Source organism: Takifugu rubripes, chromosome 16 (assembly GCF_901000725.2).
Source record: "Takifugu rubripes chromosome 16, fTakRub1.2, whole genome shotgun sequence".
NCBI classification, from domain to species: Eukaryota; Metazoa; Chordata; class Actinopteri; order Tetraodontiformes; family Tetraodontidae; genus Takifugu; species Takifugu rubripes.
In genome coordinates, this window is record NC_042300.1 from 3,904,983 (window position 1) to 3,932,120 (window position 27,138).

At 46.2% G+C, this 27,138-nt stretch overlaps 3 protein-coding genes across 3 annotated transcripts in view; all 3 read left to right on the forward strand.

Annotated features, from left to right (window-relative positions):
* Positions 1–291: 291 nt before the first annotated feature.
* btbd9 (BTB (POZ) domain containing 9) lies at positions 292–7,619 on the forward strand. The gene is made up of 11 exons (XM_003971499.3): positions 292–442; positions 2,512–2,726; positions 2,822–3,185; positions 3,389–3,656; positions 3,727–3,946; positions 4,302–4,421; positions 4,887–4,996; positions 5,062–5,251; positions 5,408–5,515; positions 5,672–5,750; positions 6,395–7,619. Exons 2-11 carry the CDS (start codon positions 2,542–2,544, stop codon positions 6,587–6,589), a joined length of 1,839 nt encoding a protein of 612 aa, XP_003971548.1. The 5' UTR covers positions 292–442; positions 2,512–2,541; the 3' UTR covers positions 6,590–7,619.
* A 969-nt stretch (positions 7,620–8,588) lies between these two features.
* Positions 8,589–17,187, forward strand: zfand3 (zinc finger, AN1-type domain 3). Its single transcript, XM_003971474.3, has 6 exons — positions 8,589–8,800; positions 11,869–11,909; positions 13,768–13,959; positions 14,113–14,178; positions 14,248–14,418; positions 14,567–17,187. Exons 1-6 carry the CDS (start codon positions 8,733–8,735, stop codon positions 14,719–14,721), a joined length of 693 nt encoding a protein of 230 aa, XP_003971523.1. The 5' UTR covers positions 8,589–8,732; the 3' UTR covers positions 14,722–17,187.
* Positions 17,188–18,695: 1,508 nt separating this feature from the next.
* galnt14 (UDP-N-acetyl-alpha-D-galactosamine:polypeptide N-acetylgalactosaminyltransferase 14 (GalNAc-T14)) overlaps positions 18,696–27,138 on the forward strand; it is a 67,432-nt gene continuing 58,989 nt past the window's right edge. Inside the window, exon 1 of the mRNA XM_011611891.2 lies at positions 18,696–19,153. Within this exon, the coding sequence (XP_011610193.1) occupies positions 18,986–19,153 (168 nt within the window). The 5' untranslated portion in view covers positions 18,696–18,985. The remainder of the gene's footprint in view (positions 19,154–27,138) is intronic.

Genomic DNA, 27,138 nt, shown 5'->3' on the forward strand with positions numbered 1-27,138 from the left:
GTTTTGTTAAATAATGTCTTGCAAGTAAATTGATCCCTGAGTGTGTGAGATTCACACTAAAAAAAAAACACCTAAAAGAAATATAGTGCTGTTTAGTCTCACAGATTAAGGAAGGACTTGGGAAGAATTCAGATGATGTTGCTTTTAGGGTGATTTTTAGGAACAGGACTTAGTAGCAGCATTTAGGCCTGAAGGCGTTCTGCTCAACACTCCAGTCCAGAAGGTGGCGGTAATGGACCTACACGCTGGTGGTCAACCGCTCAGAAAATTGAAGAAGAAGAATAACCTGGACGTAATTTTGTTGACCCGGAACCAGTTCCCTGTCCTGTATCGTTGAAAGGATTGAGAGTTTGATTATCTTTTTCTTGACTCGTCTGGACGCTAGCTGTTTATTTGATTGAATAACCTCGTCTGACACACGACATTGAAGACAAACCTCAAGGTATGCTGAGAATGATGACTGCATGGCTTAAAAGAAAACATTAGCAGGCTGTTAGCTCATGTCTGCTGAGGTGTCAAAAGTCCAGGACACCAGCGGCTATAAACAAGCAAACAGAGCTTGTTTTGGATTTTTTGTGGAGGCAGTGTTCGCATTATTGTTTTAAAAATGAGAGAACTGACGCCGTAGTACGTTTTACCTTGTAAATTAGCCAGTTACTTGGCGTTAAAACAGTTAGCACTAGTATTGGGCTAGCTAGCCACCGTGGTCCGACCCTGTCTCACCGCGGCGAAGATAGTTTTACATTGGACATTAGACAGATTTTGGCTTCGGCTAAATCTCTCCAGCTGCTCAAACAGTTCAAGTTCACCCCTATTGCGAACTTTACAGGAATAACACGGAGGCAGAAAACGGCTGGAATACAATGTATATGGATCGACTGAGCTAAAATGCTAATGTTTACATCTTGAAATGTAATCGAAAAAAGTGCAAAAGAGTTAAAATGCAAAAATAAGAGCCGTATCTCATGCAGCCAATGGAGCACTGCCATCCAAACCTGATGTTTAATCAATTGACCGCTGGACACGGAAGCTAATGAGCTAAAATGCTAATAATAACATATAAAAAAAAAGATAAAAATCTGTTAAAATGCAAAAACAAGAGGTGTGTCTCATGCAGCCAGTGGGGCACTATCATCCCACACTGATTTCAGTAGATTGACCACTGGACCTTGGAAACTATTAAGATTAGTTACTAATATTTACGTATAAAAATTGATCTAAAATTTCAAAAATCTCTTGTGGACCTGGCATTACCCTCATCAGTGGATGTGTTCTCCCGACTTCCTCCGACAGCCCTCAGACTGCTGGCCAACCATGCCTTCAGCTGCAGATGCTGAGGCTGACCCTGCCAAATTTAAGAAGTCCACCTTCACTGGTATAGGCTCGGAAGGCTGGGCAGTGGGACATCCCGGAGCCCTCTCAGTTTCACACATGGAGGGATTTACTCCAGGGTGCCGTCACATTCCCTCATGGGCCAGCTGCCCCAGATGCATGCCAGACAGCGGATGTGGCTGCCTACATAGCGGGGGAGAAGTTGCACCTGACCAGGACCCAGAGAAGGTCCTTCCCTGGTGAACTGAAGGCACCCAAGGCCGAGCATCAAACTGTGATCCGACACCAGTACTGGGTCCTCCACGGCTGGAAGGCAGTGCAGAGGCACTGGCATGGCTGCTGTGACTGCCAGATCTGGCCAAGCCAAGTGTACTCAAGCCGCTATTCTACTCCACCGGGATGGGTTGCTTTGGCCCATTTGGCCTCAATATGGATGCCTTCCTGCTTTCGGTGTGGCGATTTATCGCCACGTGGGGCACACCGTTCAAAATCCTGTGCAACAGCACCAACTGTGTTGAAGGAGACGGGAGCTGAGAGAAGCCTTCAAGGACATGGCACCTGACCTGCAGGACCAGCTGGTGAGGAGGATTTCCTGCCGTTTCGCCAGGTGTCCTGCTCATGGGACAATATGAATCCTCACTGCCGCAGGTCATATACGACCCCAATAGTGTTTTATGGACCCAACGTGGGGACACAGTCAGGTGTAAACCGACAACTTCTGGTCGACCTCCGTCTGACGTTGCCTACAAGGCTGGTCCAAATGGCAGGCCGGTGAGAGTCAGCTTTCCCCGGACCTGATAGTTGACCCGTACAGCCCAGCACTTGCGCCCTGGGCTGTAGGCAGGATAATTGACACCCACCTGGGAGTGGACGGGCGGGTCCAGAGAGCCGGCTCATGGGTCCGGCTCATCCAGGTGCCTGAGATTAGTGACACAGGGGATCAACCAACAAGCTTCCCTTCAGAGGTCAAATGTCCTCAAGCCAGACATTTAGGGGCAGCTGTCTGAAAGCCCTACCGGCTGAGGTCTAGTGACACTGGACATCTACCCTTAACCACTGTTTATGACTGAGTTGCTCTTCACCCGGAGTGGAGAGCTTTTCCCGTAGCCAAAACCTGTCTACAATCCAACGTAAAACTATCTTCACCGTGGTCGGTCTCTGTGTTCTGCTTTGTTCTAGTGTCAGATGTGACTGTGGCCGTGGTCGAGCATGAGTAACAGCCACCCTTTACGACCACTGGCCTCCGTGTCGGAGATCGACCACATCCATCTTCTGTCAGAGCAGCTGGGAGCCCTGGTGCAGGGCGAGGAATACAGTGATGTCACCTTCATCGTGGAGGGGAAGCGCTTCCCAGCGCACCGGGTCATCCTGGCAGCTCGCTGTCACTACTTCAGGTGAATGTCTAAACGGACAAATCACACAGTTATATTATTATTTTTTTAAATTACATGATTGGTGTGAACACCTATTAATTTAATCTTTCTATCAGGGCGTTGTTGTACGGTGGGATGAAAGAATCTCAACCCCAGGCTGAGGTGTGTCTCGAGGAGACGCGGGCTGAAGCCTTCTCAATGCTGCTGAACTACCTGTACACGGGCCGGGCCAGTCTCAGTTCAGCCAAGGAAGAGGTGCTGCTGGACTTTCTGGGTCTGGCTCACCGCTATGGCCTCCAGCCACTGGAGGACTCCACCTCAGAGTTCCTCCGCACCATTTTACATACCAATAATGTTTGTCTGGTGTTTGACGTGGCCTGCCTATACTCTCTGAGTGCGCTCTGTGCTGCCTGCTGTGCCTACATGGACAGACACGCGCCTGAAGTATTAAATTCTGATGGGTTCCTCTTACTATCCAAGGTACGTGCTCAAACACTGAAATCCTCACCTCTTACAGGTGTAACCATTATTTTTCGACGGTGACCTCTAGTTGGTTTACATTTTAAAGTAGACCTGTGAAAACTTTGGAAGAGAGTTTGTAGTCACCAAAATACGAAAGGCTACATTGCAGTTTATTGTTGTATTGAAAGTCCGTGGCAAATGAAAGTTGGGTGTGTTTTCAGACTGCACTGCTGACGGCTGTCACACGAGACTCGTTTGCTGCCACTGAGAAGGAGATCTTCCTGGCCTTGTCCCGCTGGTGCCGGCAACGCGACGAAGCCGTAGACACCCAGGAAGTGATGGTGGCAGTTCGGCTGCCCCTCATGACTCTGACAGAGATGCTGAACGTGGTGCGTCCGTCTGGCCTGGTGAGCCCCGATGACCTGCTGGATGCTATCAAGACTCGCTCCGAGAGCCGGAACATGGATCTGAACTACCGCGGGATGCTCAGTCAGTGCCCGGAGATCATTATTACTTCAACTTTTTTGGTACCACTTATATCTCCTGTCTGTGATTTCAGTCCCAGAGGAGAACATCGCCACCATGAAGTATGGCGCTCAGGTAGTGAAGGGCGAGCTCAAGTCAGCCCTGCTCGACGGAGACACACAGAACTACGACCTGGACCACGGCTTCTCCAGACATCCCATTGAAGAGGACGGTCGGTCTGGAATCCAGGTCAAACTGGGCCACGCATCAATCATTAACCACATCCGCCTGCTGCTGTGGGACAGGGACAGCCGGTAAGATGAACTCAGATGAAACCAGGAGTGTGACCCCCCCCCCTCAAACACACTGGCTGCATCTTCAGTGTGTAGGACAGAGCAGCTGCAGCAGACAGCTGAAAATAAAGTCTGTGATTGTGCAGTATTACCACTTTGTAGTCTATAAAGAAGCCACAAAAGGGGGAGTATTATTCCCGTACATTGTTTGGGTTTTTGTTCGTACTCATGCAAAATTGATAGATTATTTATTGTCTATTAGGGCTGATTTTCCTAAACTGTATTTTCAAAGTCTGGCTGTCCTCAGTCTGAATTTAATTTCATAGAAGTGTGTTTATGTGACAGATTTAACGTGCTGTGGCTGTTGTTATTTTAGATCCTACTCCTATTACATCGAGGTATCCATGGACGAGCTGGACTGGGTGCGCGTTGTGGATCATTCCAAGTATCTCTGCCGCTCCTGGCAGAATCTTTACTTCACAGCCCGAGTTTGCAGGTCAGTCAGACTAAATTTGGATCAGTGGCTTGTTTTTTTTTGTTTTATATTAGCTCATGTTTAAGGCTTCTGGTTTTGAAATTTGAAAAATGGAATTGGTTGGTCTAATTGGCGCATGAGGTTCCACAGTGGTTTGACTCACTGTCTAATTAATGTGAATAAATATAAACACAAACCAAACACCCTTATTTTAAATGCTCGTCCGTCTGTCTGTCTGTCTGTCAGTCAGTCAGTCAGTCAGTCAGTCAGTCAGTCAGTCAGTCAGTCAGTTATTAAAGTTTTTCTATAATTTATTCACTTGGAGAAACACTTTAAAATAAAAGCAGTTGTTTTATTGTAATCTTGCTTTTTATTTATAAATTAGTATTTATGGAGTAATAATAGGTTTTTGTTCACATTAACTCTTAGATTCAGTAATCAATGATATGAACTTCTTATTTTAACATTTGATGGTCTGCGTCTCAGGTACGTTCGCATCGTAGGAACACACAACACCGTCAACAAGGTCTTCCACCTCGTGGCGTTTGAGTGCATGTTCACCCACCATCCGTTTACCCTCGACAACGGACTTCTGGGTAAGTCACAGGGAGCGTTTCCTATCTGAGACGGAGCATCTGTCAACAACTTCTGATGTCTGCAGTACCCACTGAAAACGTGGCAACTGTTGCGGCGTGCGCCAGCGTCATCGAGGGCGTGAGTCGCAGCAGAAATGCCTTGCTCAATGGAGACACACGCAACTATGACTGGGACTCTGGCTACACCTGCCACCAGCTGGGATCAGGAGCAATCGTCATCCAGCTGGCTCAGCCCTTCTCCATCAGCTCGCTCCGGTATGTCCGACACATCTGTACCGAAATGTTGTTGTTGGGTGTTTTATTTTGTGAAAGGTTAACGTTGCTCTGGAGAGGGAGCGTTTGGTTTGTCCCATCTGGGCACCTGTAGCTCTATGGCAGCACATGTGACAGTTGTATTTCTTCTCTGCTCAGGCTGCTGCTGTGGGACTGCGACGAACGCTCCTACAGTTATTACGTGGAAGTGTCCACCAATCAGCAGCAGTGGACAAAGGTGGTTGACCGCACCAGGGTAGCGTGCAGGTGAGGTTCCTCTCTCCTCCACAAGGGGACCAGCCTCAACTCTATCAGCTATGGCTGATCCAGGTTTCAAAGAAAATAAATGCTAAGCAGTTAAAAATCAGCCTTTTGATCATTACACACGTCTGAACTCGGGTCCACCTTGTTCCTCTCTCACAGATCGTGGCAAACACTGAAGTTTGACAAGTATCCTGCCTCCTTCATTCGTATTGTTGGGACTCACAACACAGCTAATGAGGTGACATGGTTGCACTAAACACTAAATAATATGCTGATAACAAACTCTGAAAGTGACCGATGCTTCACAAGTCGGTGCTTTCATAAAGGCCCTGATTTAAGGATAGAAGTCCTGTTTAGAAATGATGAGCAAATGACATCATCTGTATACAGCCGAACAATTTAAATACACCAGCAGCTGACATTTTCATTTCATCACAGTCTTTGGTTATTAAACCAAATGGTGGTGACCTTGGTTCAACCTTTGGCGGTCTCTTGCTGTTATTGTTTCTAAAACATTAGCGCCCTACCCTGCCCCGCCCTTTTCTGTAAGCACTGATTCAATCTTCACTGGAGGTGGTGGCCCTTGCCTAACGGCCCCTCCACGCCGTTGATAGGCTCATTGACGTATGAGTTGGCTTGAATGGTAGTAGCTTAAGAAAATTAACTCTTTTAGCTCAGGTGCTGAGGGCTTTGTGCATGGAGAGATTCACATCTGGCGATAAACAAACATGAGTCGTCAACAAGTGTCTTCTTTTTTATTTTAATAATACTTCTACATTCTTGTGGTATATAATATTAGCTCTGGTTTAGATTGCGCTTGTGTTGATGCATTGGTGGGAGTGTGTTGGATCTCACGCGTGTGTGACTCTGGTTTCTCCTCAGGTCTTCCACTGCGTCCACTTCGAGTGTCCTGCTAAGCTGAACAAGGAGGTAACTGAAGGCAGCCCTGGCCTTGAGCCCTCTGATACTGCGAGCGCCTCCCAGCAGCCCAGACCTCAGCGACCTTCACGCACCCACGGCCTGTTGCCCTCCCAGCCCTCCAGCTCCTCCTCATCGTCCTCGCTGTCCCATCATTAAGAGCCTCCTGTTACTGGAAGGGAGACCTCCAAATGCCATTTTGCACAGCCTCCATCATCACGAATGCACTGCTACAATGCTGCTAATGGCGATTGTCTCATTGTCCTCGCGGTTGTCTTTTAGGGCGTCAGTCTTCCCAGTTTCGCAACAGAAAGTTAGCTGTAAATCTTCGGGCTTAAAGTTTTCTGGAAGTAATTTGTAGCAACTGGTTTTATGAGTTAGTTTTTACAGACAAAAACAATCGAGCTATTTTTTAACAAATTGTCTTAAAAGCAAGTGAAATATTTTCAACATTTGCGACGCAATTCTTGAAAAAGTTGCCAAAGCAGTGGAGCTGTGGAGTTTGTAAACTTGCACTTAATTCAATTATACATTTACATACAAGGAAACAGCTGTTGAGCATTTGCAAACAGAAACTCCACCATCTGCACGTCTGGTTTTAAAAATTCAATCGAACTTGGCTGAAACTTGGATGGATCTTAATTCAGTGTTTTAGGCATCACACGCACATGATTTGGGGATTATTTTATATTAAAAAAAACAGGTTGTGGATGCATAATAAAGTACTCAGGCAGTCAAAAAAAGGCTACTATAGAGTTATAGGTCCACGAGCAGCTGCTATCGGCACTTTATCTCACTGGAGTAAACACACAGGTTACAGTTTAGGTCTTCTGACTCAAACATTACTGGTGCTGGAACATCTGTCCAGCTTGGAGATGTTGCTTTTTTAAAATAACATATTGATGGTGTGGTTTCTTATTTGTTTCTTTAGAGTCCTGGTGTTGCACTTTTTGTTGTTAATTATATTATAAGCTTTTATTTCATGTTAAACTGAGAAGTGTTTCCATGCAGGGCCACTCACTGATGTGTGAACCGCATGTGAACCTCATTGACAGCCTGAAATTGTCTTCCTTAATATCCAAAAGTAGAATTAAAATTGACATTGTTTAGATTGTGATGTAGAGCAGACACTCCCTCCTCTGTATTTATGTATGTGCATAGTTTTACTTAATATATTATTAGTTTTTGATCAGTCTGTGGGTGCATTTCATTTCAATGTCTTGTTCAACACATTAGCCAGCAAAGATGTGATGATGAATGTTTGTTGCTGTCAGAGGTCTTTGATACAAGCAATACAGTGACTTCATCTCTGGACAGTTATTGATTGATTCATTGATTTCCTGTCACACTTACATATGCGCTTGACTCAAGTCCATCTACAGTACATTAGACATCAGGAAAGTCCAATTAAATATTTTAAAACGCGATGCATATTTTTTAAGTGTGTGGTTTGGCCACATCACACGGCGATTACTGCTAGTTGCCTTTAAGATTTTCTCCACAAAATGCAGACTGGACCATTTTTAGGGGAGTATCGCTGCGAATAGTGTGACGGAATTCTGCGTTCCGAGTTCCCCGTCAGTTAAAGCGCGATGCAGTTAAGCATCGAGGTAAAACGGATTAGCCTCCGAGCCAAGTCGGCTCCGTGGATTCTGCGCTTCTTTCCTTAATCAAGGCAGAGCTCTTTGTTTTCGACCGTGTTCTGCTTCCCGGTGTTTGTGCGTGTACCGACGGCCGTTTCGTTGTGTTTTTGACTCTTGCGTTGAGCAATATTGACATTTCTGGTTTGATGGACGCGTTTCCGGCCCAACATACTTCGTACCAGCGACGTGTTGAGTAGGGGTGGCCAGGAACTGATAAGAGGGGAAGGCCTTGCTGTGTCTCTATTTTCTCCTTTCCAGCACCCTCCCGTGTGTCTATCGTCGACGGGGCTTCGTTTAAAATCGAGAAGTTGACGGCCGGGGACCGTTCCCAGGGTTTGGGTGCGGGTTCACACACCGGAACGCCCCCCGCTTTGTGTTTGTCGGTCGGAACGTCCGAACGTCCAGCTGATTGCTTTGAGTGCAGTTCAATTATTCCAGCTCAAACTGAGCCCGTTTTTCTTTTCATTTCACCCAGACTCGTCTTCATTTAAAAAAATAAGACAAACTGCTCGACGTCGCCTCTATTCTCGTCGGTTTGCGGACTTTAAAACGAAGAGGCGTTTTATCTTTTCCCCCAGTAACTTGGCTGCCGGATCGTTTTCCCCCATTGAGCGACCAGGCCCCGGACTCATCCCCAGCTTGGTTTTTTGTTGGAAGTCATGGGAGACACAAGTGAGCGAAGCAAACCTCCGAGTCTACCTCCCCGGTGTCCCTGTGGATTTTGGGGGTAAGGAATAAAGCAGATATTAAGTATATCGAAGGCGCTGTCTGCTGGTGGAAGGTAAATCCGGATGAAATAGGCTCAGCTAGTCCAAACCCATTGTTGTTGTTCTGTTGTACAGGCCGAGAGTGGGGGGTTGGGAACTTAGCTAATAAATAAACCACCTCGCTTCGAAACTAGCCACATATCAACGCTTTCCCCGGCGTGGGGCCCCTTCTCTGCTTTTATGAGCCAGTGTGTTGATTTTATTCGGTCTTGGTCGTGTTTTCGGGACATTTGTCCGCCAGTAGATGACGTACCGACGGTAGAACATGATTTATCGCCAGCAGGTTCCTTTTAAACCTTCCTCATTTCCCCTCTTTGAGTCAACCTCGAAGATTATCACAATAAAACGACGAATGCGTCGTTTAGCACCGACCTGGGAGCTCCGACGAGGCCATCTGCCAATTTTGGGGTTATTTTAATGTCATTTTTTTCAGAACCGTCTTGTCAAGTGATGGATGTGTGTTGCATACCGGATGTGATTCACTGATGGCTCCGGTGTTGCTCCACACATTAAAATGAGCCATTTAACATTGAGCAATGGGGAAAACACGCTAGTAAAGGGTATATTTCGCCTTCGGAGGAATATAGGCGCAGCAGTATAGATACTATTAGATAAGATTGCTGTCATCTCATTGTCGAGCCGTCTCGGGCGCCTCCATTACCGTGAAATGGCCAATTTCTCCACTATGGCGTTAAACGTGAACTTTTCCTGTTTTACTCAAGCAGAAGGTGTCCTTGTGTCTTGTCATTCGTGTTGGCGACCCTTCACCAGCCCCCAGCCAGGTCCCCATCCCCCAGTTGTCTTCTTTTTGCCGTGTTGGTGACGTGAACTGGAACCAGTGACCCACCTGTCAATGTCAGGTGACACAAATGCCATCTTTGTGTGTTTATGGCCACCTGGCCCCCGGGGGCCTCCCGCGGGCCCCTAGGACTTGTGAAAACATCTCAAATTAGATGGTTAGCATTTTGAAGCATGAAATTCTGGAGAAGGGAGGGTTTGGGGTGTAAGATTACAGTGACTGGCCTCAGTTGAAGAGCTCATCAATCCAGTTTATTTAGAGAAACAGGAAGCAATAAGGAGCTGAACGCAAGAAAACACAAGTTGAAACATTTGTGAGACGCGCAAATAAACCTAAAATGGCTGAGCATTGGAAGTAAATTAAATAGTCCGTATCACTGAGCTGATTAGTTATATAGTAAGTACTAGTAATTGAGATAAATATGATAGAACGGTTGTTGGAGTGCAAGTGTCAAGGTGAAATATTCACTTTCCTGCATTAATGTTGGTGCTGTGAGATTTTTAAATGTTGGATTTCCTGTGAAATACTGCCCCCTAACATGCTGCAGCCTTGTTCCTGTAAGACTCGCTGTGAAATCTGTCTGAACCATTAAGTTGGTGGGGGGAAAGGAGCACAGGTTCCACCTCTGCAGGCAGCAGCCCTGACCGGGTCAGGATTTGAGACATTGGCATAATTAATAAAACTATCTGATCAGAACTGTCAGGAGTTTCTGGCTGGCTAAAAAAACAAAAAGGTTGAACTGGAGGGGAAAATGCAGAATAGGTTGATTTTGTAGTGACAGTTTTGCATATCTGGAGGCAATTAAGTTGCTGAGCTGCCTTTAGTTTGATTTATAATACGGACAGTTTGTTGGACGAGTATGTGTGCTGATATTCTACATGTTGCTCCCGCTGCTGTCTGAACCACCTGGCATCTTATAGAACAAATGGATCTTAACTAGCCCGTAGGTGCTACTTTATATCTGATTATATCCAAATAAAATGTATGCAAATGCAAACTAGGCAGATGTATGCTTTATGCAGATTCGCCCCACGGTAAGTTCTGTTGAACTTGCTAACATTAGCTGATGTTAGCAGGTGGAGTTTGAGGCTGTTTTTCTAATCTGAGCCTTAATTTCCATAAACCACACCCATTTGACCATTTGGAATATTTTAGAACCATCTGGTGTGGAATCACCTGGTCCTAACTGTTGACCTAATGGTTCTGAGGTTCCTGTAAATGGAGCAGCCTGGTGCTGAAGAGCCTCCCGAGTCTGTTTTAACAGGTTGATCAAAGGCCTGCAGGCTGGTCGACTGCGTCAGAAGGGAACGACTACTCTGACTTATACAAAAGACAACATATATTTTTGCTGAGTTCATTGAATGTATGAAGAAACCCTCACTCTGAGGAGAGAGAAGCGTTTGGATTTCTCCGAACCAAAGATTCACCAAAACAAACCTTAATTCCATAAAACATCCCAGTGAGGACAAAGTGAAAACATCTGAATTTGGTTTGGCTGCCATCCTGCGAGGGCTTTTACTGGCTACAACCAGCAATTTTCAAAGGAAGTGGGACCAGTTCTGCTGCTCAGTTACTTTTTACAGCAACAAGTGACGCTTTCAGGCGGCCTAAATTCAAAAGAATTGAAAAGACCTTTGCAATGTAAAGAGGCAGAGGCCCAAAACGCAGTTTGTGTGTGCAGAGATGCAGATGAAACAGAGAGACTCTTGCTGAGTTCAGGCCCTGCTGTCACAGAGGCAGCATTGGGGACACGGGGCCATTAAAGAGTGTAAAACCTCCAGAATTCGACCGTGCGGGAAGCCTCAGACTTGCGTTGGACACTGAACCTGTGCCCACCAGGATCTCCTGTGGCCCCCCACCTGGAGCTGGGGTCTGCTCTACAGTTTAGGCCTCGTCATCACATCCGGACTCTCCGTAGCGTGACCATCCCTTAATGGTGGTGTTTTGACTGGAGAGTGCAGTTTGGTTTGGGTTTGCCGGTATCTGTACTGGTGACGGAACTCGAGGCGGCAGAAAAGGCTGCGAAATGGGGGAATGAACGGGGGAACCAAACATTTACGGACGCCAAACCGTCTTTGAGAAGGGCAGAAACCTCAGAGCAGACCCAAGCTTGACCCGCACTGACCTCCGACTGCTGAAGCCACGTTTAACCCGTGTTCCCGTCCTCATTTAACTTTTTATCCTGAAACTGTTTGAAAGTTTGATGTTTGCTTTCTCATGTCTCCTCAGGTCCAGTAAAACCATGAATCTCTGCTCCAAATGTTTCGCCGGTGAGTCAAATCTCAAGGCTTTCCGCCGATCCGATCGGCCACATCGGGTCGGCTGTAATGTCTTAACTCACCGACCGACCAATGACGCCGTAGTCGTTGTAAAACCTTGTGCAGATGCTCCCGTTGCACAGATGGCCGATGGCTGGTTTTAACTGTCTCATTTACTCCAAAGTTTCACTGCACCAACATGTTTGTTTGCTAGTGGCCATGTTGCTCGCTAATAATTCAAGTTTCATTAAACTTTGTGGTCACATGACGGACTTAATATATAATGGCTACAAAGATGTAGCCATTATATAGATGTAGATGTAGCCAAAAAAAAGGAATGTAGTGACTTTAAAGTAATCTGATTACTGTAATTTAAGTTGTTTCACCCATGAAGTCATTTTAGTTTGTCCCGGTTGACCTTTGAACTTATGTCTGTCCAGTCTTGAACGACCTCCGGAGGTCATTGAGGTATAACCTTTTCATCAAGGTCAGCTTGGGGCAAAAATTGTCAAACATTGGCAGAAATGTTTAAGAATATTTCTTGATGCTCAGTTAGCGGTAGACAAGCATATACAGTAAATAAGCGAGTTATTTAAATCTGCTGCTCCCTCCGGCGACTGGATCGTGATCACGTTTGTTTATTTCATCTCACTAATCTGTGATCAGCCCCAAAATATCCTGATTTTTGTAAAGAGTTCAAATCTCATTACACAAATGATTCAATTATCCTGCTGCGCATTGTTTTTCAGTTATTTGCATAATGCAGCTGTGGGTTAATATGATGATCCAACACGCGTTAGGGTTTGAAGTGACGCCCTTGTTGTCTACCAGGATCATTTTATACAGCTGGTTCCTCTTTATCGCAGTTCGGAGACAAAACGCACATTTCAGAGGAGCGTGAGCTTCTGATAAAGAGGCTACACAGGAACGTTCTGTTTCGCTGTCTTTATCAGGTCTCCTTTCAGCTCGTAACACATCCCATAGTAGGAGACAGCGCTACACCTGTTTGTTTTTGACACTTGTGCCGACAGAGCTAGCAGGAGCTCGAGGTGAGGTGTTCCAGCTGATGCTGGATAAGAATGCTAACAATGCTAATAATAACAGCAGTACGGAGTCATTCGATGAAAATGGAGGGACGAGTCTGTGTCATTGCAAAATGGAGGAGAAAGTTGCCTCATTTAAACTCTTAACTGAGGTATTTTAAAATTGCTGCATCCTTCAGCTTTAAGGCACCAGATTTAACGTTCATGCTCGTTTTACCGTATGCCCGCCAAGAGAAACGGCTCGCTTCAAGTTGCGTCCGCAGAGACACACATCAACTTTCCTCAGCTCTGCCTCTGGTTTGTGCGGACAGGTTTCCGGTGTAATGCAGCCCTGGCGGTGGCCATGGCAACCAGTAGACGGCGAGGACCTAAGGTCCCGGCTTTGGGTTGAGCGTCTCAGGCAGCAGCTACGCTCAGAATAGACTGAATACAGAAGTGGGTTAGTCCACACGGGGAAGAGAATCTGAAATGTAGGATCACCCCCACTGGAGTGGCGAGCCGCCGTATCAGAGGAGCGCCGTCGGAAGGAGAGGGTCTAAGAGAGTGTGACTGTGATAAACTGGTGCGTTTTGTGTTCGTAGATTTCAAAGGGTCTGTGACTGCTGGTTCACATCTGGGATCAACTCCTAAACTGATGTAATTGGACAGAAACACACCCAACAAAATTACTCTGAGTTTTTGCAACTGTGTATTTCAATAAAAGTCTCATGGGATCAGTTCTGAAAGATCTGCTGATTCAGCTGCTTGACTCCTGCAGACTTTTTTTGCTTTTCATTTTTTTTAAAACCCATTTTTCTGTCCGTTTCCCCCCGCTTGTCCGTGACCAGACATCCAGAAGAAGCAGCCGGGCGAAGACTGCCCCTCCAAGCCCATCCAAAGCAGCGGGAGCAGCCATTCGGCCGTTCTCGGGAGCGAGACGAGCAGTAGCGGTAGCCAGTCCCTGTTGTCGCCGTCGCCCTCCAGCTCGGAGCAGCCATCGGCCGAAGAGCCCTCGCCCACTTTTTCCAACACGAGAGAAGGTGAGCTGGGACAGGAATGGGTCGGTCTGAGGGGCCACAGAGTCCAAAAGTTTCAGAAAAGACCACATGAACACACCAGTGGTTGTTGGGCGACGCTACAGCCGGGGGTTCTGACCGTCACGCCGTGTCTCACGCCTCATTTCCTGTCCACAGGCGCGACGTCCACAGAAACGGCTCAAGGCACACTCTGCACACCTACAAAACGTCCTCGGGACTCGGGTACGGTCCTCCTCCATCTCCCCCGCCCCCCTGCTGGGGATCCCGAGCTGATCATGTTTTCCCCTCCAGCGTCAGGCTCGGAGAGCGAGGCCTCGCCGGAGAAACGACCACGGACGGACGGCAAGGACGGGAACGACGAGGAGGCTCGAGGGACGCCCAAGCAGAAGAACCGCCGGCGCTGTTATCGCTGCCAAACCAAACTAGAGCTGGTGCAGCAGGAACTGGGCTCCTGCCGCTGTGGTGCGTAACAAAAAGCCACCTGTTGTTGTTTACAGCTTAGAACATCAGAAAATCCATCAAATATTGCGCCGATGTCGGCACGAGCTAGCGACAGGCTAGCTGGTAGCGCAGCGGCTCCCTCCCTCACCACGCTCCTGTTTGCTTCCAGGCTACGTGTTCTGCATGCTCCACCGTCTACCCGAGCAGCACGACTGCCTGTTCGACCATCTGGGCCGCGGCCGCGAGGAAGCTGTCCTCAAGATGGTGAAGCTGGACCGCAAAGTGGGCCGCTCGTGCCAACGCATTGGCGAGGAGTGCTCCTGATTGGCTGGAGCAGCCAAACCTGCGAAGAGGCGCTTACAAAGAAAAGGAGGAGGTGGAGTGACAAATGGGATGATGGGTGGGGGGGGGGAGGGGGTGGTGGGGGGGGGGGGGGGGGAGAGAGAAGAGGAACGGGGGAGGGGGCAGCACAGCCGCAATATCCCACATCTGACCTGACGACTCCGGATCTGAACTCAACATCTCCCTGCAGAAATCCTGGTTTCCCGCGTGGCGAGCATCTTTTTGGACTCTTTGGAACGAGGCCATTCTGGGGGGAAGGGGGTGGGGGGGGGGGCCTGGTGGGCTGGATCTGCAGTGCCACGTTCAGTATCGCATGTTCACACACACACGCAGCCTTAACCCACGCCCAGGTCTTCAACAGACGGAGCACAGAGACCGACCCAGCTACACCTCGCACTTTTATTCCCACGCCGCCATGGTGGCAGCGTCTCTGCTCTTCTTTTTCACAACAGGAAGTAGCCGTGTTGTTGTAGCGCTCGGCTGGACTGATCCGTCAGATCCGTTTCCATTTTTCAGTAACAGGGTGGGTGGGGGGAGGGTTCTAGCTCTGCCCCGGGACCACTCCTCAGGTCGACACCTAGGGGGCGGAGCGTCACACCTGTAACTCCTCCCTCCTCCCTTCTCTTCTTTTTTTTCTCTCTTCCATTGAGGCCGGGGCCCCGTGTGGCGTCGCTCACGTTGACCTGCACGTGGAACCCGCAGCGGCGTGTTTGTCCATGTCTGAGAAAAACGCGAGGCGTGTGCGTGTTTGTGGTTGTCATGGTGATTAGCTCTGTTTTCACTGCAATCCCCACTTTTGCTCAAAAAGACGGTCGACAAAATGGAAAATCAATCTGAAAAACGGGGAAAAAACCAGGAAGGCAGCGGAGGCGCGTGGGAGCAGCCCCTCTTCCGCCCTGGGACCCAGCCCGGACTGTTGTGGTGGCGAATACGCCAGAATACTTGTCTTCAAGACTTCTACACAGAATGAGTTCCACGTCGATTTAGGACAAAATAAATTCCTTTTTGGCTGAATGTCTTCAGTTTTAGACGAAGGGTCAGCAGCTCTGAACGACCCATTACTCTTTTCTTAAAGGTTCTTTAATTTATTGTTTGTTTTGTTGGGTCGATTTGGGTGTTTCATTTTCAAATTGGGGAATTCTGTTTGCAGTTGAATCCTTGATGATTTTCTTTCTCTCTAAATGCTTGTTAGCTTTCAGAAAAACCAAGAAGAGCCACGGGTGAAGAGGGAACGCTTTCATCTTATTTTCTGCCCCTGGAGCTCTTAAGTTAACTTCCTCTTTTAGAGTTTTGACATTTAATCTTCAAATTCTCAGACGCACGATGCCTCCATCAGAGAACCTTTAAGTGTTTTTGGACCCTTTTGGAGTTTAGAATTAAGTTTGAAGGTCAGAGCTCTCAGAGGGGACTAAAAGCTGACGGGATTAATGTCAGAACTCCGGTTGTCACCAGTGGCGCTGCGGCTCTTCCACCAACACGATGGGTTTGTTCCAGTTCAAGAGGAAACTGTTGAAAGAGCCGGTTACCTCGGAGACGCTACACCTCAGTTAACTGGTAATCTGTTAGGAAAAGTCACACCAGTTATTGGACCTGGAATTGATGGCACCGTGCTTCAGCTGGTTTTGGCTGCAGAATTCCCCTCCCCGTGTTTCTGTTCTTTCGCCGCCACCTCCTGTCGCAGTCCGACTGCGCGGACTTTGTGCTGTTAATATTGTTCACACATCTTTCTTCCTACTCCCGAGGGGGTGTTTCACCCAGAAAATCAACTTTTTTGTTGTTTGGGACATTGCTGAAGTTTGTTTTTTTACAGATTAAAACCATGTGGTCTTTCCTCCCCGTTCAGCACATATTGTGGGTGTTAAAAACTGAAATACTGGTACAGACTCTTCATAAAAATGTACTTTGCAGCATTACAGGAAGTGCAATCTGACAAGTGTAAATTACTGTCGTTTCCTGTTTTAGTTTGGAGACTCGTGAAGATTTGAGTGGCAGGAAGACCACAAATTGTCTATGTTCTGTTTTTTCTCTCCACAAAAGTTGATTCAGGTGAAAAGCCCTCGTTAGCGAACACCACTTAACTATGCTAATCCTCATGCACATGTTATTTTTCTTCTCCCGTCGCCTCTCCTCACCGCGCTCTTTCTTTTCTGATGAGAACACAGTAAAGGGGAAAAAACCTAGCTGGTTCATATTATAATATTTTGAAAATTTGTTCCTTTTGTTTTTGAGTGCTAATAAGATATGGAAGAAGTTATTATCTTTCTGTACCTTTTTAGAGAAAAATATTATTTAACCTTATTATCTGTTTGAGTTACTTTTAACACCTTAGCATAGAGTGGCATATTTAGTTAAATGTATAAAATGCAAGAACATAATTCTGTCCTATTTTCTTCTTTTAATTTTATCGTGTTCCATTTTCTGCTGAGGAAAATAAACTGGATTAGAGGATGTGTTGTGTGCTCTGTTAAATTCTGTTTTGACATTTGTTTGAACTTGTGACAGGAGAGCAGGAAGAGTGTATTTATGATGGAATCTTCTAATTGAAAACTTGCAGACATCTTTTATAGCTGGTCTTTGTCCGACTTTGATGGCCATTATTCGTCCTTTCCCTCCGTTTCTACCTTTTATAGATGACATCAGGCCTGCTAACGTTATCACTACAAGTTCTGTTTTCTTGTTGCTGTGGAAGATTTAATGTTCACGACTTCAAAGTTTGACATCTTAACACAGTTAGATGTTTTCTTTGTGTCTTCATTGCAGGAGTCGGTGAGATGACATTAAAAGTAGTTTTAGGATGACATTTAAATTACCATAATTGTTAGCTATGCTAAGTTGTTGGATTTGGGTCTGGTTCGCATGTGGAAGCTGTTGGTTTTCTTTTGATAAATGGGACCAAAACTGTTTTTAATAATTCCACCTGATTTACCGGGATTTAATCTTAAATAGATGCTGTGGGAGAAAGAAGGAAAATGGGAACTTGTTTCATATACCAGGGCAACAAACAAGAGGAAGCTACAGAAATATCAACTTGGGTACAGACAGCAAAATCCTCGTTTGCTTTGGTTATATAAACATTGAATAATGGTATAAACGCAAACGTCAGGCTGTTGAAAACAGCACTTAAGTCAATGACACTTTTAATGGGTACTTTTTAATGTATTGATGAAGGATTTCTGAATATTTTACAACGGTCGCCTGTTGGAGTTTATAGTTGGAACCGCTGAAGCAACAATCACTTGTAAATGTGAAGCCCAGACCAGCAGGGGGCAGCAGAAGGTCAGACCTGCTGAAGATATTTGTCCAAACCCTCCAACTTGTGTTTAACTCATCCGTTTTCGGCCTCCAACCTTTGGCTCTTGGCAATTATAATTTTTAGGTTGGAAGCTTTGCTTTATTATTATTTTTAAATAAATTAACAGTTTCGTAAATGATAACACTGGGGCTGTGCTGTGCTAATTGGAACACCAGGAGGCGCCATAGGACATACAATAAAGGCTGAATGCGGAGCGACGAGAACGATCACCTTTTCCATTCTCCATCCATGGATGTTTTAAATCCCCCTCTTTCCTCCACCCTCTTGTGTTTTGAATGTTATCGGTACTCATTTTACGGATAATAATAATAAATCGTTCAAGCGACTAAATAACCAGGCTAGAAAAATGTACTGGAAAGTAAAGAATCATCTCTACTGTCTGTAGAAACAGATAAAAGGCGGAGACAATAAAATCAAAGCTGCCTCAGGACGAAAAAAGTGAAACAGTTATTAAACATTCAGTGCGCGTGAGTTGTGTATTCCCTGAAAACAGGCGTTTTCTTGCTGAATGGATGTGACCACATTACCTGGTTTAGCTCCACGTGCGTGTTGTCACCTGCAGTGTAGTTCTGTCTGTGCAGTTGTAGTTTAGTTGTGGGTGTCAGCAGGTGGAGCTCCACCCTTCAGACCCTCAGGAGGGTCCAGGACCCACGCGCTCTGCTTCACGGCGAAGACGCGCGCGCACGTTCATGTCAGGCGTGCCCAACAAGCGCTCGAGCCAATGTGCGCGTGTCGAAGTGTGTGTGTGAAAGAGAGAGAGAGACACACACACATAAACACACAGGAGGGAGGCAGCCCGCTCTGGACTCAGTATTTTACCGACACTTCCAAGGACGCGCTCGTGCACTCGGTTCCTCGTGCTTCTCGGTGATGTGCTTCTGACCGCCGCCGCGAGGGCTGCGGGCGCCGCCGCCGGCTCCCCCTGACCGCAAAATGAAGCGTCTCTGTCGGAGGCTGGCGGTGACCGTGGCGGTGCTGGTGTGGCTGGGGGCGCTGGTTTACCTGCTGGTGCTGAGCCGGAGGAGGCTCCCGGAGCTCGGGAGCGGAGCCGTGAGAGGAGGCGGTGGAGGCGCAGGAGGTGGAGAGACGGCGTCCAACCAGGTGAGATACACCTGACTGAGTCACGAGCTCACCTGGGCTCTCTGTGCGGGGCGTGTTTTTGCAGATTCTTGTTTTTAATGACATTTATGGGTTTAACTGCTTTGATGGTGGGAGAATTCTATATCGCAGCCCAAGTGAAGAGGTCGTTTGAGCAAGTTTATGTTCATAAGTTTCTAACTCGTTCCTATATGGCAGGAGATGCCAGGCTTTATATATGATATATGTCCATTTCTTTATGCGACCCAACTTTTTGTGTGGAGTGAAGTTGACAGTGAAAATGTTAAAAGCCCAGACTGTTGCTGGTACAGAACAAAACAGCTGATTTGTTGGTATTTATTTATTTAAACTAATCTATTTAAAACAGCAAGTTGAGCTTTAGACTGTTTTTCTCTCTTTATTGGGCACAGATCTATTAATGATTCTTTGTTGTTTCTCTTCATTCTTCAGTGTTTGGACAAATGGACCTGAATATAAACATAAAGGTTCATTAATATTGTTCATGACAGACGATTTATTTCAGAAGGAAGCCCGAAATTTTGGATTTTAAAAAGACAGAATTATGTAAGAAAATAACTTTGAAATTAGAGTCTAAATGCTAAACAGTTGATAGAGGAATAAGGTTTTGAATTTCAGTTTCTTATGGTTTCTTTTAAAAAGTCAGAATGATGTGAAAGTGTGACTTCTGAGCAGCAGGAGCTGCTTTTTGGTGTAAAAGAGTAAAATCCTCCACTGCTGGATTATTTCAGTTTGTGCATGAGTATAAACCTACACCGAGGAAGAGTGTGTGTGTGTGAGTGTGTGTGTGTGAGTGTGTGTGTGTGTGTGTGTGTGAGGCAGTGTTCACTTTTCAAATGTTAATGCGCTATTCCCGTTTGTCCCCGGATTAGCCTGCACATCGTTTATACAGCGCAGATACTTCCTTTGCAACACACACACACACACACACACGCACGCACACACACACACACACACGCACACACACACACACACACACACACACACACACACACACAGTGCACGGTAGTTGGTGTGTGTCTTTGCCCTCTGGCAGTTTGGCAGAAGATCTTTATGCAGTTTCTGCCTTCAGAAGAAGGAAACAATTAGTTGGGTTGTTGACTGCTGAACAAGTGTCTGTCTGGCTGTTTGTGTCTGTCCATCTCGATGCCGTCAGGTGTTGCAGTTGCTGGCTTCTCCACCATTTTCCTGCCCTGTAGGGGGCGCTGACTTCAGAGTGCCTTCATGTCTCTGCTTGTAATGCTGCTGTGAGTTCGCGTCTTGTGACCACGGCCTCGCTGTTGTGCGAACGCTGTCTGCTTTAACTGCACAGATCACAAACACAACTAAACTCCAGTGTCTGAAAATACCATGAGGCTAACAGGAAGAGAGGAGACAGAAAGTCCAAGATCGTTGGAAGACTCACAGTGTTTGCAGCGCCCTCTGGTGGCCATTTAACGAACACACAAGCGTCACTGTTGGTTTTAACCTTCCATGTCATCACACGTAAAAGGAGCACGAATGAACCTTTACTGAGCTCAGATTTCCATGTCTTTCATGGTGGGGGCACTCTGTAAAGATCATTCTTTTAACTTGTCTTTTCTTTATTACAACTTTCTCTGCAGCTGAATCTCTCTTTCCATTTTGTAGAGGCGGTCTTGGTTTCTCCAAGAAACAAGATTGATGCTCCAATCTGTGTGCTCGCCTCGTGTATCACAACGCTCAATCGCTTCACATTGTCACCCCACACACACACCGCGCCCGCACGCACACACGCTCACACCCTTAAACTACACATCTGTGCATGCTGCAGACACACAGTTGAAATTCATTTCCCCGTCATATGAAATGCAGTTATTGTTCCTTTCTCCTTCTCCTTCCTATCAGGAGGTATTCACATGGACAAGAGGAAAGGGAAATGAGTTTTCAGAGCAGCTATAACCGGCACCCGGGGAGGGAATAATAATGATTTATAAGAGGCTTTCTACGCAGCAGGACCCATAGGTTGACTAACCAGACTGGCCTCTGGCACCAGGGGTCCGATTACTGAAACACGCTGAGGAAATGAAGCCACGTGTGGGTCAATGGCTCCACCTACTGATAAGTCTGTGCTAGCCTGGCCCCTTTAGCGGTTCGTTGGTGAGAGTTTCCTCTTGTTTTGTTGAATATTGTTCCGTATTTGTCCCAGCGCCCTGTAATCGGAAGACCGTCAGTCTGACGGCAATAAACACCATCGTGGCCGGTAAACGCTCGTTCAGGAGATGATGGCGGGAGACTGAGGTGCGTCACTCTGTGACGTTCAGCGAAATGAGCAGTTTTGCCTCTGATATTATACGCAGACACACAATTTGCAATCACTGCGCCGTTTCTACATCAGAACGTGCGAGTTGCTTTTTTTATTCTCTCTCCATCATTTTCTCCTTTATAAATGATGGAGATGATTCAAACACAGCCAGAATCAGCATGGATACGATATTTCAGTTGATGTTGCAGCAAAATCAAGCATCTTTGGCAGGAGATTAAACACACATACACACACAAGCACATGCACACACACGCGCGAGCATGAAAGGACTGAAAACAACTGATAAGTGGGATTCTGTCATCTGGGGCCAAATCACATTTGTTGCAAGTGAAAAGTTCATGTTGTTTTGAAATGGGTCCTCGGCTGCAGATACGGGCTTGATACTCATATTTCTCCCCCCCCCCCGAGCACAAAAGACTTCCCATGGTCTCCGCTGGTTATACTCGTCTAACACTCCTGGCGATGCGCCATCAGAGCATGAATACATTCAAAACAGCAGGTTTTTGGTCCAAACATTCAGCTGCTTCAGCTCGACAATGATGAAATATGTAAGCAGCTTTGGCAAACGTGGCGTGTCTCTCCCACGGTAGATGTGCCGGATGTATCAGAAGACAACTCGTCAAACGGTGTTTCAGTTAGTGTTGAGGCTCCATAACGTTCTACGAATGAGAGCTTCTTTCACCTGGGGGGATGTTTGCTCTCCATGATTGTCCCAATTCCCACAAAGGTCACGTTGATTGGATGACATCCAATACTTTATTTATATTACATGTAATCTAGTTATTAATCCACCCCTGTGCTAATATAATCAAGGTGCGTTAATGTGTGTGTGTGTGAGTGTGTTCGCTGGTGCGAATATTGTAATTCTCACCGTGATGCGTACAGGATTAACCCATCAATCTAGTTTATTGAGAATAGAGGTAAGAGCAGAATAAAAAAAGGAGGAGAAAAGATGGAGAAAAAGAGAGGAGGATAAGAAAGGACAATCAAGAACTCAGGGTGAAGGGAGACGAATTTCTTAATAAAACAATGAATTGTAATGGCGGAACAAAAGGAGAGCGCCATGCAAGGAGAGGGAAAATCAATGAAAGACAGAGAAAGGAAAAATATGGAGGCTGTTACAGACTGGTAGAACACACACACACACACACACACACACACACACACACACACACACACACACACACTCAGGAGTAAAAGCAGCAGCTTAAAACAGACAGCCTGGGCGGTTTTGGCTGTCACCAGTTACTTGTGTTCGTGTCAGTTATGCTCAGGGTCACCTGTTACCGTTAGCATGCTACCATACATACGGTTGCCCGAGGAGAGGCGCCTCACATGCAGAAGATTCAAGCTTTTAGGATCCAGCTAGTCACTCACGCTACACAAATTCAGACATGATGATGATGATGATGATGATGATGATGATGATGATGATGAGTGCAAAATGACTGTTTGTGTTCCGAGTTCTGCTGCAACAACAACGGAGCTGCTGCAGACTTCCTGTTGTCGGCACCGTAGCTCCCACGTATGTCCGTGAGATTGTTAGGAGCTTTGAATGACCTTCTTCCCCACAGCCTGGTGCTAATGTGCTGTTGAGATGTGATGGTTGTTGTCAGCGGAGGTGCAGGGGAGCCGCTATCCTCCAGCTCCGTCTCTGGAAAGAGCTTTGCGTGGTCAAAGAGGAGGGAAGCGCTTTATCAATCCAGTTCCTTCCTGGTTTCCCATTGAGGAGCGCCGGGGGTCTAATATCCCCATCTATGTGTATGTGTGCGTGGCGGAACAGACAGGCGTAACAGGTGTCTGCGGAGCCTTTCTTCAGCAGATCTGAAGCTCCTTGTTGGCTCTCTTGCTGCTATCGTTGCTGCTAGCTGCAGACGTCTCCTCCCCTTTAGAAGTTAGTCTCCTCTTCACGAGAGCGGAGGAGATATAACCAGGAGGGTTTAAACCAGCATCCTCCTCCTCCTCCTCCTCCTCCTCCTCCTGCTGCTGCTCCAACCAGCACATCTCCTTCTTCAGCCCCCCCCCCCCCCACACACACACACACACACACTCACACACTCACTCATATTTACTGGTGCAGGTAGAGGTGAAGAATGTTGAACAGACGTGATTGAATAAACAGTTTCTCAGTCGGCCGTCTGCTGGAATTATAAGTATGAATTAGAGCAGGACTATGGGGGGGGGGGCGTAAATCTGTTTTGAATGTAACCAGATGCATCAAAAGTGTCGTGTTTTCATGGCAGCTGTGTGTGTATTTATCTGAAAATACCCCTGGTTTGTGAAACTGCACCTTTCTGGACAAAATCTGATTAACCTGTTCAGGGACCATAAATGAGGCTCGTGTTTGCTGCCAAAATCTAATTTCAAAACACCAAATAACGAGGCGCCCGGCGAATTATGGAAATGTGTGTCATGAATATTTAATTATCAGTGTTCTTTTTGCTGCAGCAGTCCACATTTCAATGTTCAGGACTTCGGCTCTGCAGCAGCACAGACAGGGCCGGCTCCAGACAATCCAGGGGGGAGATTAGCGGCCTGGGGCCCCCCCGACGCAGTTCACAGATTCAACTAATGCTCTTTATTTAAAGAGAATGTGAAAAGAATGTTCACAATCTGTAGAGAATTATTCCGTTTCTAGCGGTTTTTTCCAGCTTTGGGTGTCAGTGAGACTAGAATCCTCACCGAGATGATAAAACATGCATGTGTGAGCACAAAGGGTAAACTGTGCACGTGAACAAGGTAACAAATTACATCCCATCTGTCATCTTATAAATATGCACACACACTCATGCAGTTTAGAGCTCAGATGAGAACAAGAGGAAGTCTGCAAAGCTGCAAAGAAAACACTTAAAATTCAAGGAGAATTTTCCATGTAAACACCTACATACGCTCCCTCGCTCTCTCTCTCTCTCTCTCTGTCAGTCTCTGTCTCTCTGTCACTCACTCTCTCCCTCTCTCTCTCTCTCTGTGTCACTCTCTCTCTGTCACTCTCTCCCTCTCTCTCCCTGTCACTCTCTGTCTCTCTGTCACTCTCTCTCTCTGTCACTCTCTCTCTCTGTCACTCTCTCTGTCACTCACATCTGCTCTTTCATCCCCATATGGAGTTTAGGAGGGTTAGTTTCTGATATGCATGTGTGAGCAACACGCATGTGGGCATGCACGTGTGTGCACCTGTGGTCATGTGACCACATGTACTGAATCTGCTATAAAGGGAATCCAGAAAAAAAAGACAGATGTGCTACAGATGTGCTACAGCACCGACAAACAGCTGTTGCACAACCTCCCTTTTCCCATAATTCATTGCACGTGCACCTGAGGAAAATGAAATGTTTGCACGCACCTCTGTAGGATTTAATCAGAGTAATTAGACTCGTAGTAGCTCAGAAATCATTGATGAGAGTGTGTTAATTACACGTCAGTCATGTCAGTTTTCTGAGTTCCTGCTTCTTTTTTTTGTTATGAGCTCTAAACTCAAGTGTCTTTCTCGTCTTTCACCTAATGATGTTTGATCAGAATCAGTGAAACATCTTCAGCTGCAGCAGTTATCAGCCATTTTCCCCATTTAATGTCCATTTAAATATCTTTAATGATTCCATGCTGGCAGGATTTTAAGCGCTTATCAGCCCATATTAATGAAGTATAAATATTCCATAGATGTTTTAATCAATTCATACCCACGAGGTTAGATGAGTCTTAAGACTCTTCTTGACCACACAAATATATTCTGTGCAGCAGACTTGGACCAATTCTTGCCTGTCCATCATTTCTTCCTTCAGGAGTGGAAATTTATTTAAAGCAGAATCTTTAAGACAGAAAAACCCTAAAATTCAAGTCCACACCTGAGGGAGGAAATGCAAATAATGTTCCTTATTTTCCTGAAAAGGTTGTGGGGAAACATCCTTTGCTGTGGGGGACAAAACTAATAGCGTGTAGCGCTGCCTTTGTGTGTGTATGTGTGTGTGTGCGTACATGTGCGCTTGTGTCTGTGTGAGTGTGTGTGGATCCTAGACAGAGATGTATGAGCTGGAACAGAAAACAATGTAGAAACCAAGCAGGCACCACTGCTGCAGGCTGAGATCTACACACAGCCTTAATTGATGAGTGTGTGTGTGTGTGTGTGTGTGTGTGTGTGTGTGTGTGTGTGTGTGTGTGTGTGTGTGTGTGTGTGCCATGTATTGATGTGATGGTGCTCTCTCTGGACCTGAGCTCAATAAGCTCTGACTTCAAACAAACAACAGCCAGTTGGAGGAAGGAAAGATGAGGAGGTGAAAGTGGAAGAGGTGAGGATGAGGAGGAGAGGTGTGGAGGAAGGGAGGAAAGACATGATGAAGGAGGAGATTATCTGCTGTACAATGCTAATGTCATGTTACTACGTTTAGTGACTGGTAAAGGAGCCATGTGAAAATGACTGGGATAAAATGCTAACAGCAGTTTTAGCATTTAACTGGAGTACTGAATGTGATTAACAGTCAAGTGTTAATGACAAGCAAAATGAATGAGTGTTACCATGGTTACAATGAAGATAAATTGTCACACATCTTAAAATTAAACAAATGTTGCCGTGTGTTGCCTCACCGCTCTTTTTGGTGCGTACTGGCAGCCATTTTTTAACTGCGTAAACAAGTAAGACTTGCAAACGGATCGCCTAAAGATGCTGCAACAAAGTGCCTTTTGTGCGACGTGCAAGACGTCTGCAGCCTTTACTCACAGAGGGGCCGTTACTGCTTTTGTCAACATGGTCGACAAGCTCATCACCAGTCTTCCGGTGGCCTCTACAGAGTTCCTGGTTTCTTGTTCCTCTTTGGATTAGCTGCTAACTGCTAGCTGCCTAAAATCTTTGCTTGTTAAAAAGTTCCCAGTTGCGGCATCAGATCTGGAGTCACACTCATTTGCAGTCCAAAATGGCCTCCTGTGCGTCACAATGACTGTTGGCCACAGTGATGATGTTTGAGGTCAGTAACAGTTGTCCTGTTAGTGTCCTGTAGCTTCTTCCTACACAGTATCACATAAACCGGCATCATTTGCTGGTGTTAGCCAACAATGCTAGCAACACAAACGTGTAGAGGCATCCATCTCGTTGCTGTGTGTGAGTGGAGTTCATGTCAGTGCGGCGGCGGTCACGTGTGGCGTGCTGACACGAACTCCACTCACACGCACAAACCGACTGGCATCAGGCACGAAGGAACTGTTAGCTGGTGTTTTAAAAGTTTCTAAAATGCCTAAAATAAATGTTCAGCCCTTTTTTTCTCCTGTCCATCCTTGAATGACTCTTTATTAGCATTTGCATGAATTATCACAAATTAATTATCACTTTGCAAAGATTAAGAAAATCAATTTTCTCATCATCAAAGTTGAATAATCTCCTAATCTAAAGGCGGCGCGTTGGTTCCGGGCAGTTTTGAATTTCATCAGTCACACTTTATCCGCTTCCCCCCTGATTAAAGGAGAGAAGTCGCATTGATCATCGGTTTCCTGGGACTGTGGCTCTGCTGCACAGTCGCAGCTCTGATGTGAATCTGCCGATCTGAAGTCACAATCTGACAAAACAGCTTTGGGTTTCACAGGGTAACGAGATAGTTAGCCGTGACCCAAAGATAAGGAAACTTTGATACCTCCTCGTGGCACAAAAACTAATTGGCAGGGTTGCGATAACGGGATTATGAAAGAGTCTATGTAAATGAGGTCT

Coding starts and splice junctions, on each gene's coding strand:
- btbd9 (XM_003971499.3), top strand. CDS start 2,542: ATGAGTAACAGCCACCCTTTACGACCACTGGCCTCCGTGTCGGAGATC. Junction 3,947..4,301: donor CTGTGGGACAGGGACAGCCG/GTAAGATGAACT, acceptor TTGTTATTTTAG/ATCCTACTCCTATTACATCG. Junction 5,751..6,394: donor CTCACAACACAGCTAATGAG/GTGACATGGTTG, acceptor GTTTCTCCTCAG/GTCTTCCACTGCGTCCACTT.
- zfand3 (XM_003971474.3), top strand. CDS start 8,733: ATGGGAGACACAAGTGAGCGAAGCAAACCTCCGAGTCTACCTCCCCGG. Junction 11,910..13,767: donor CTGCTCCAAATGTTTCGCCG/GTGAGTCAAATC, acceptor GTCCGTGACCAG/ACATCCAGAAGAAGCAGCCG. Junction 14,179..14,247: donor AAAACGTCCTCGGGACTCGG/GTACGGTCCTCC, acceptor TTTCCCCTCCAG/CGTCAGGCTCGGAGAGCGAG.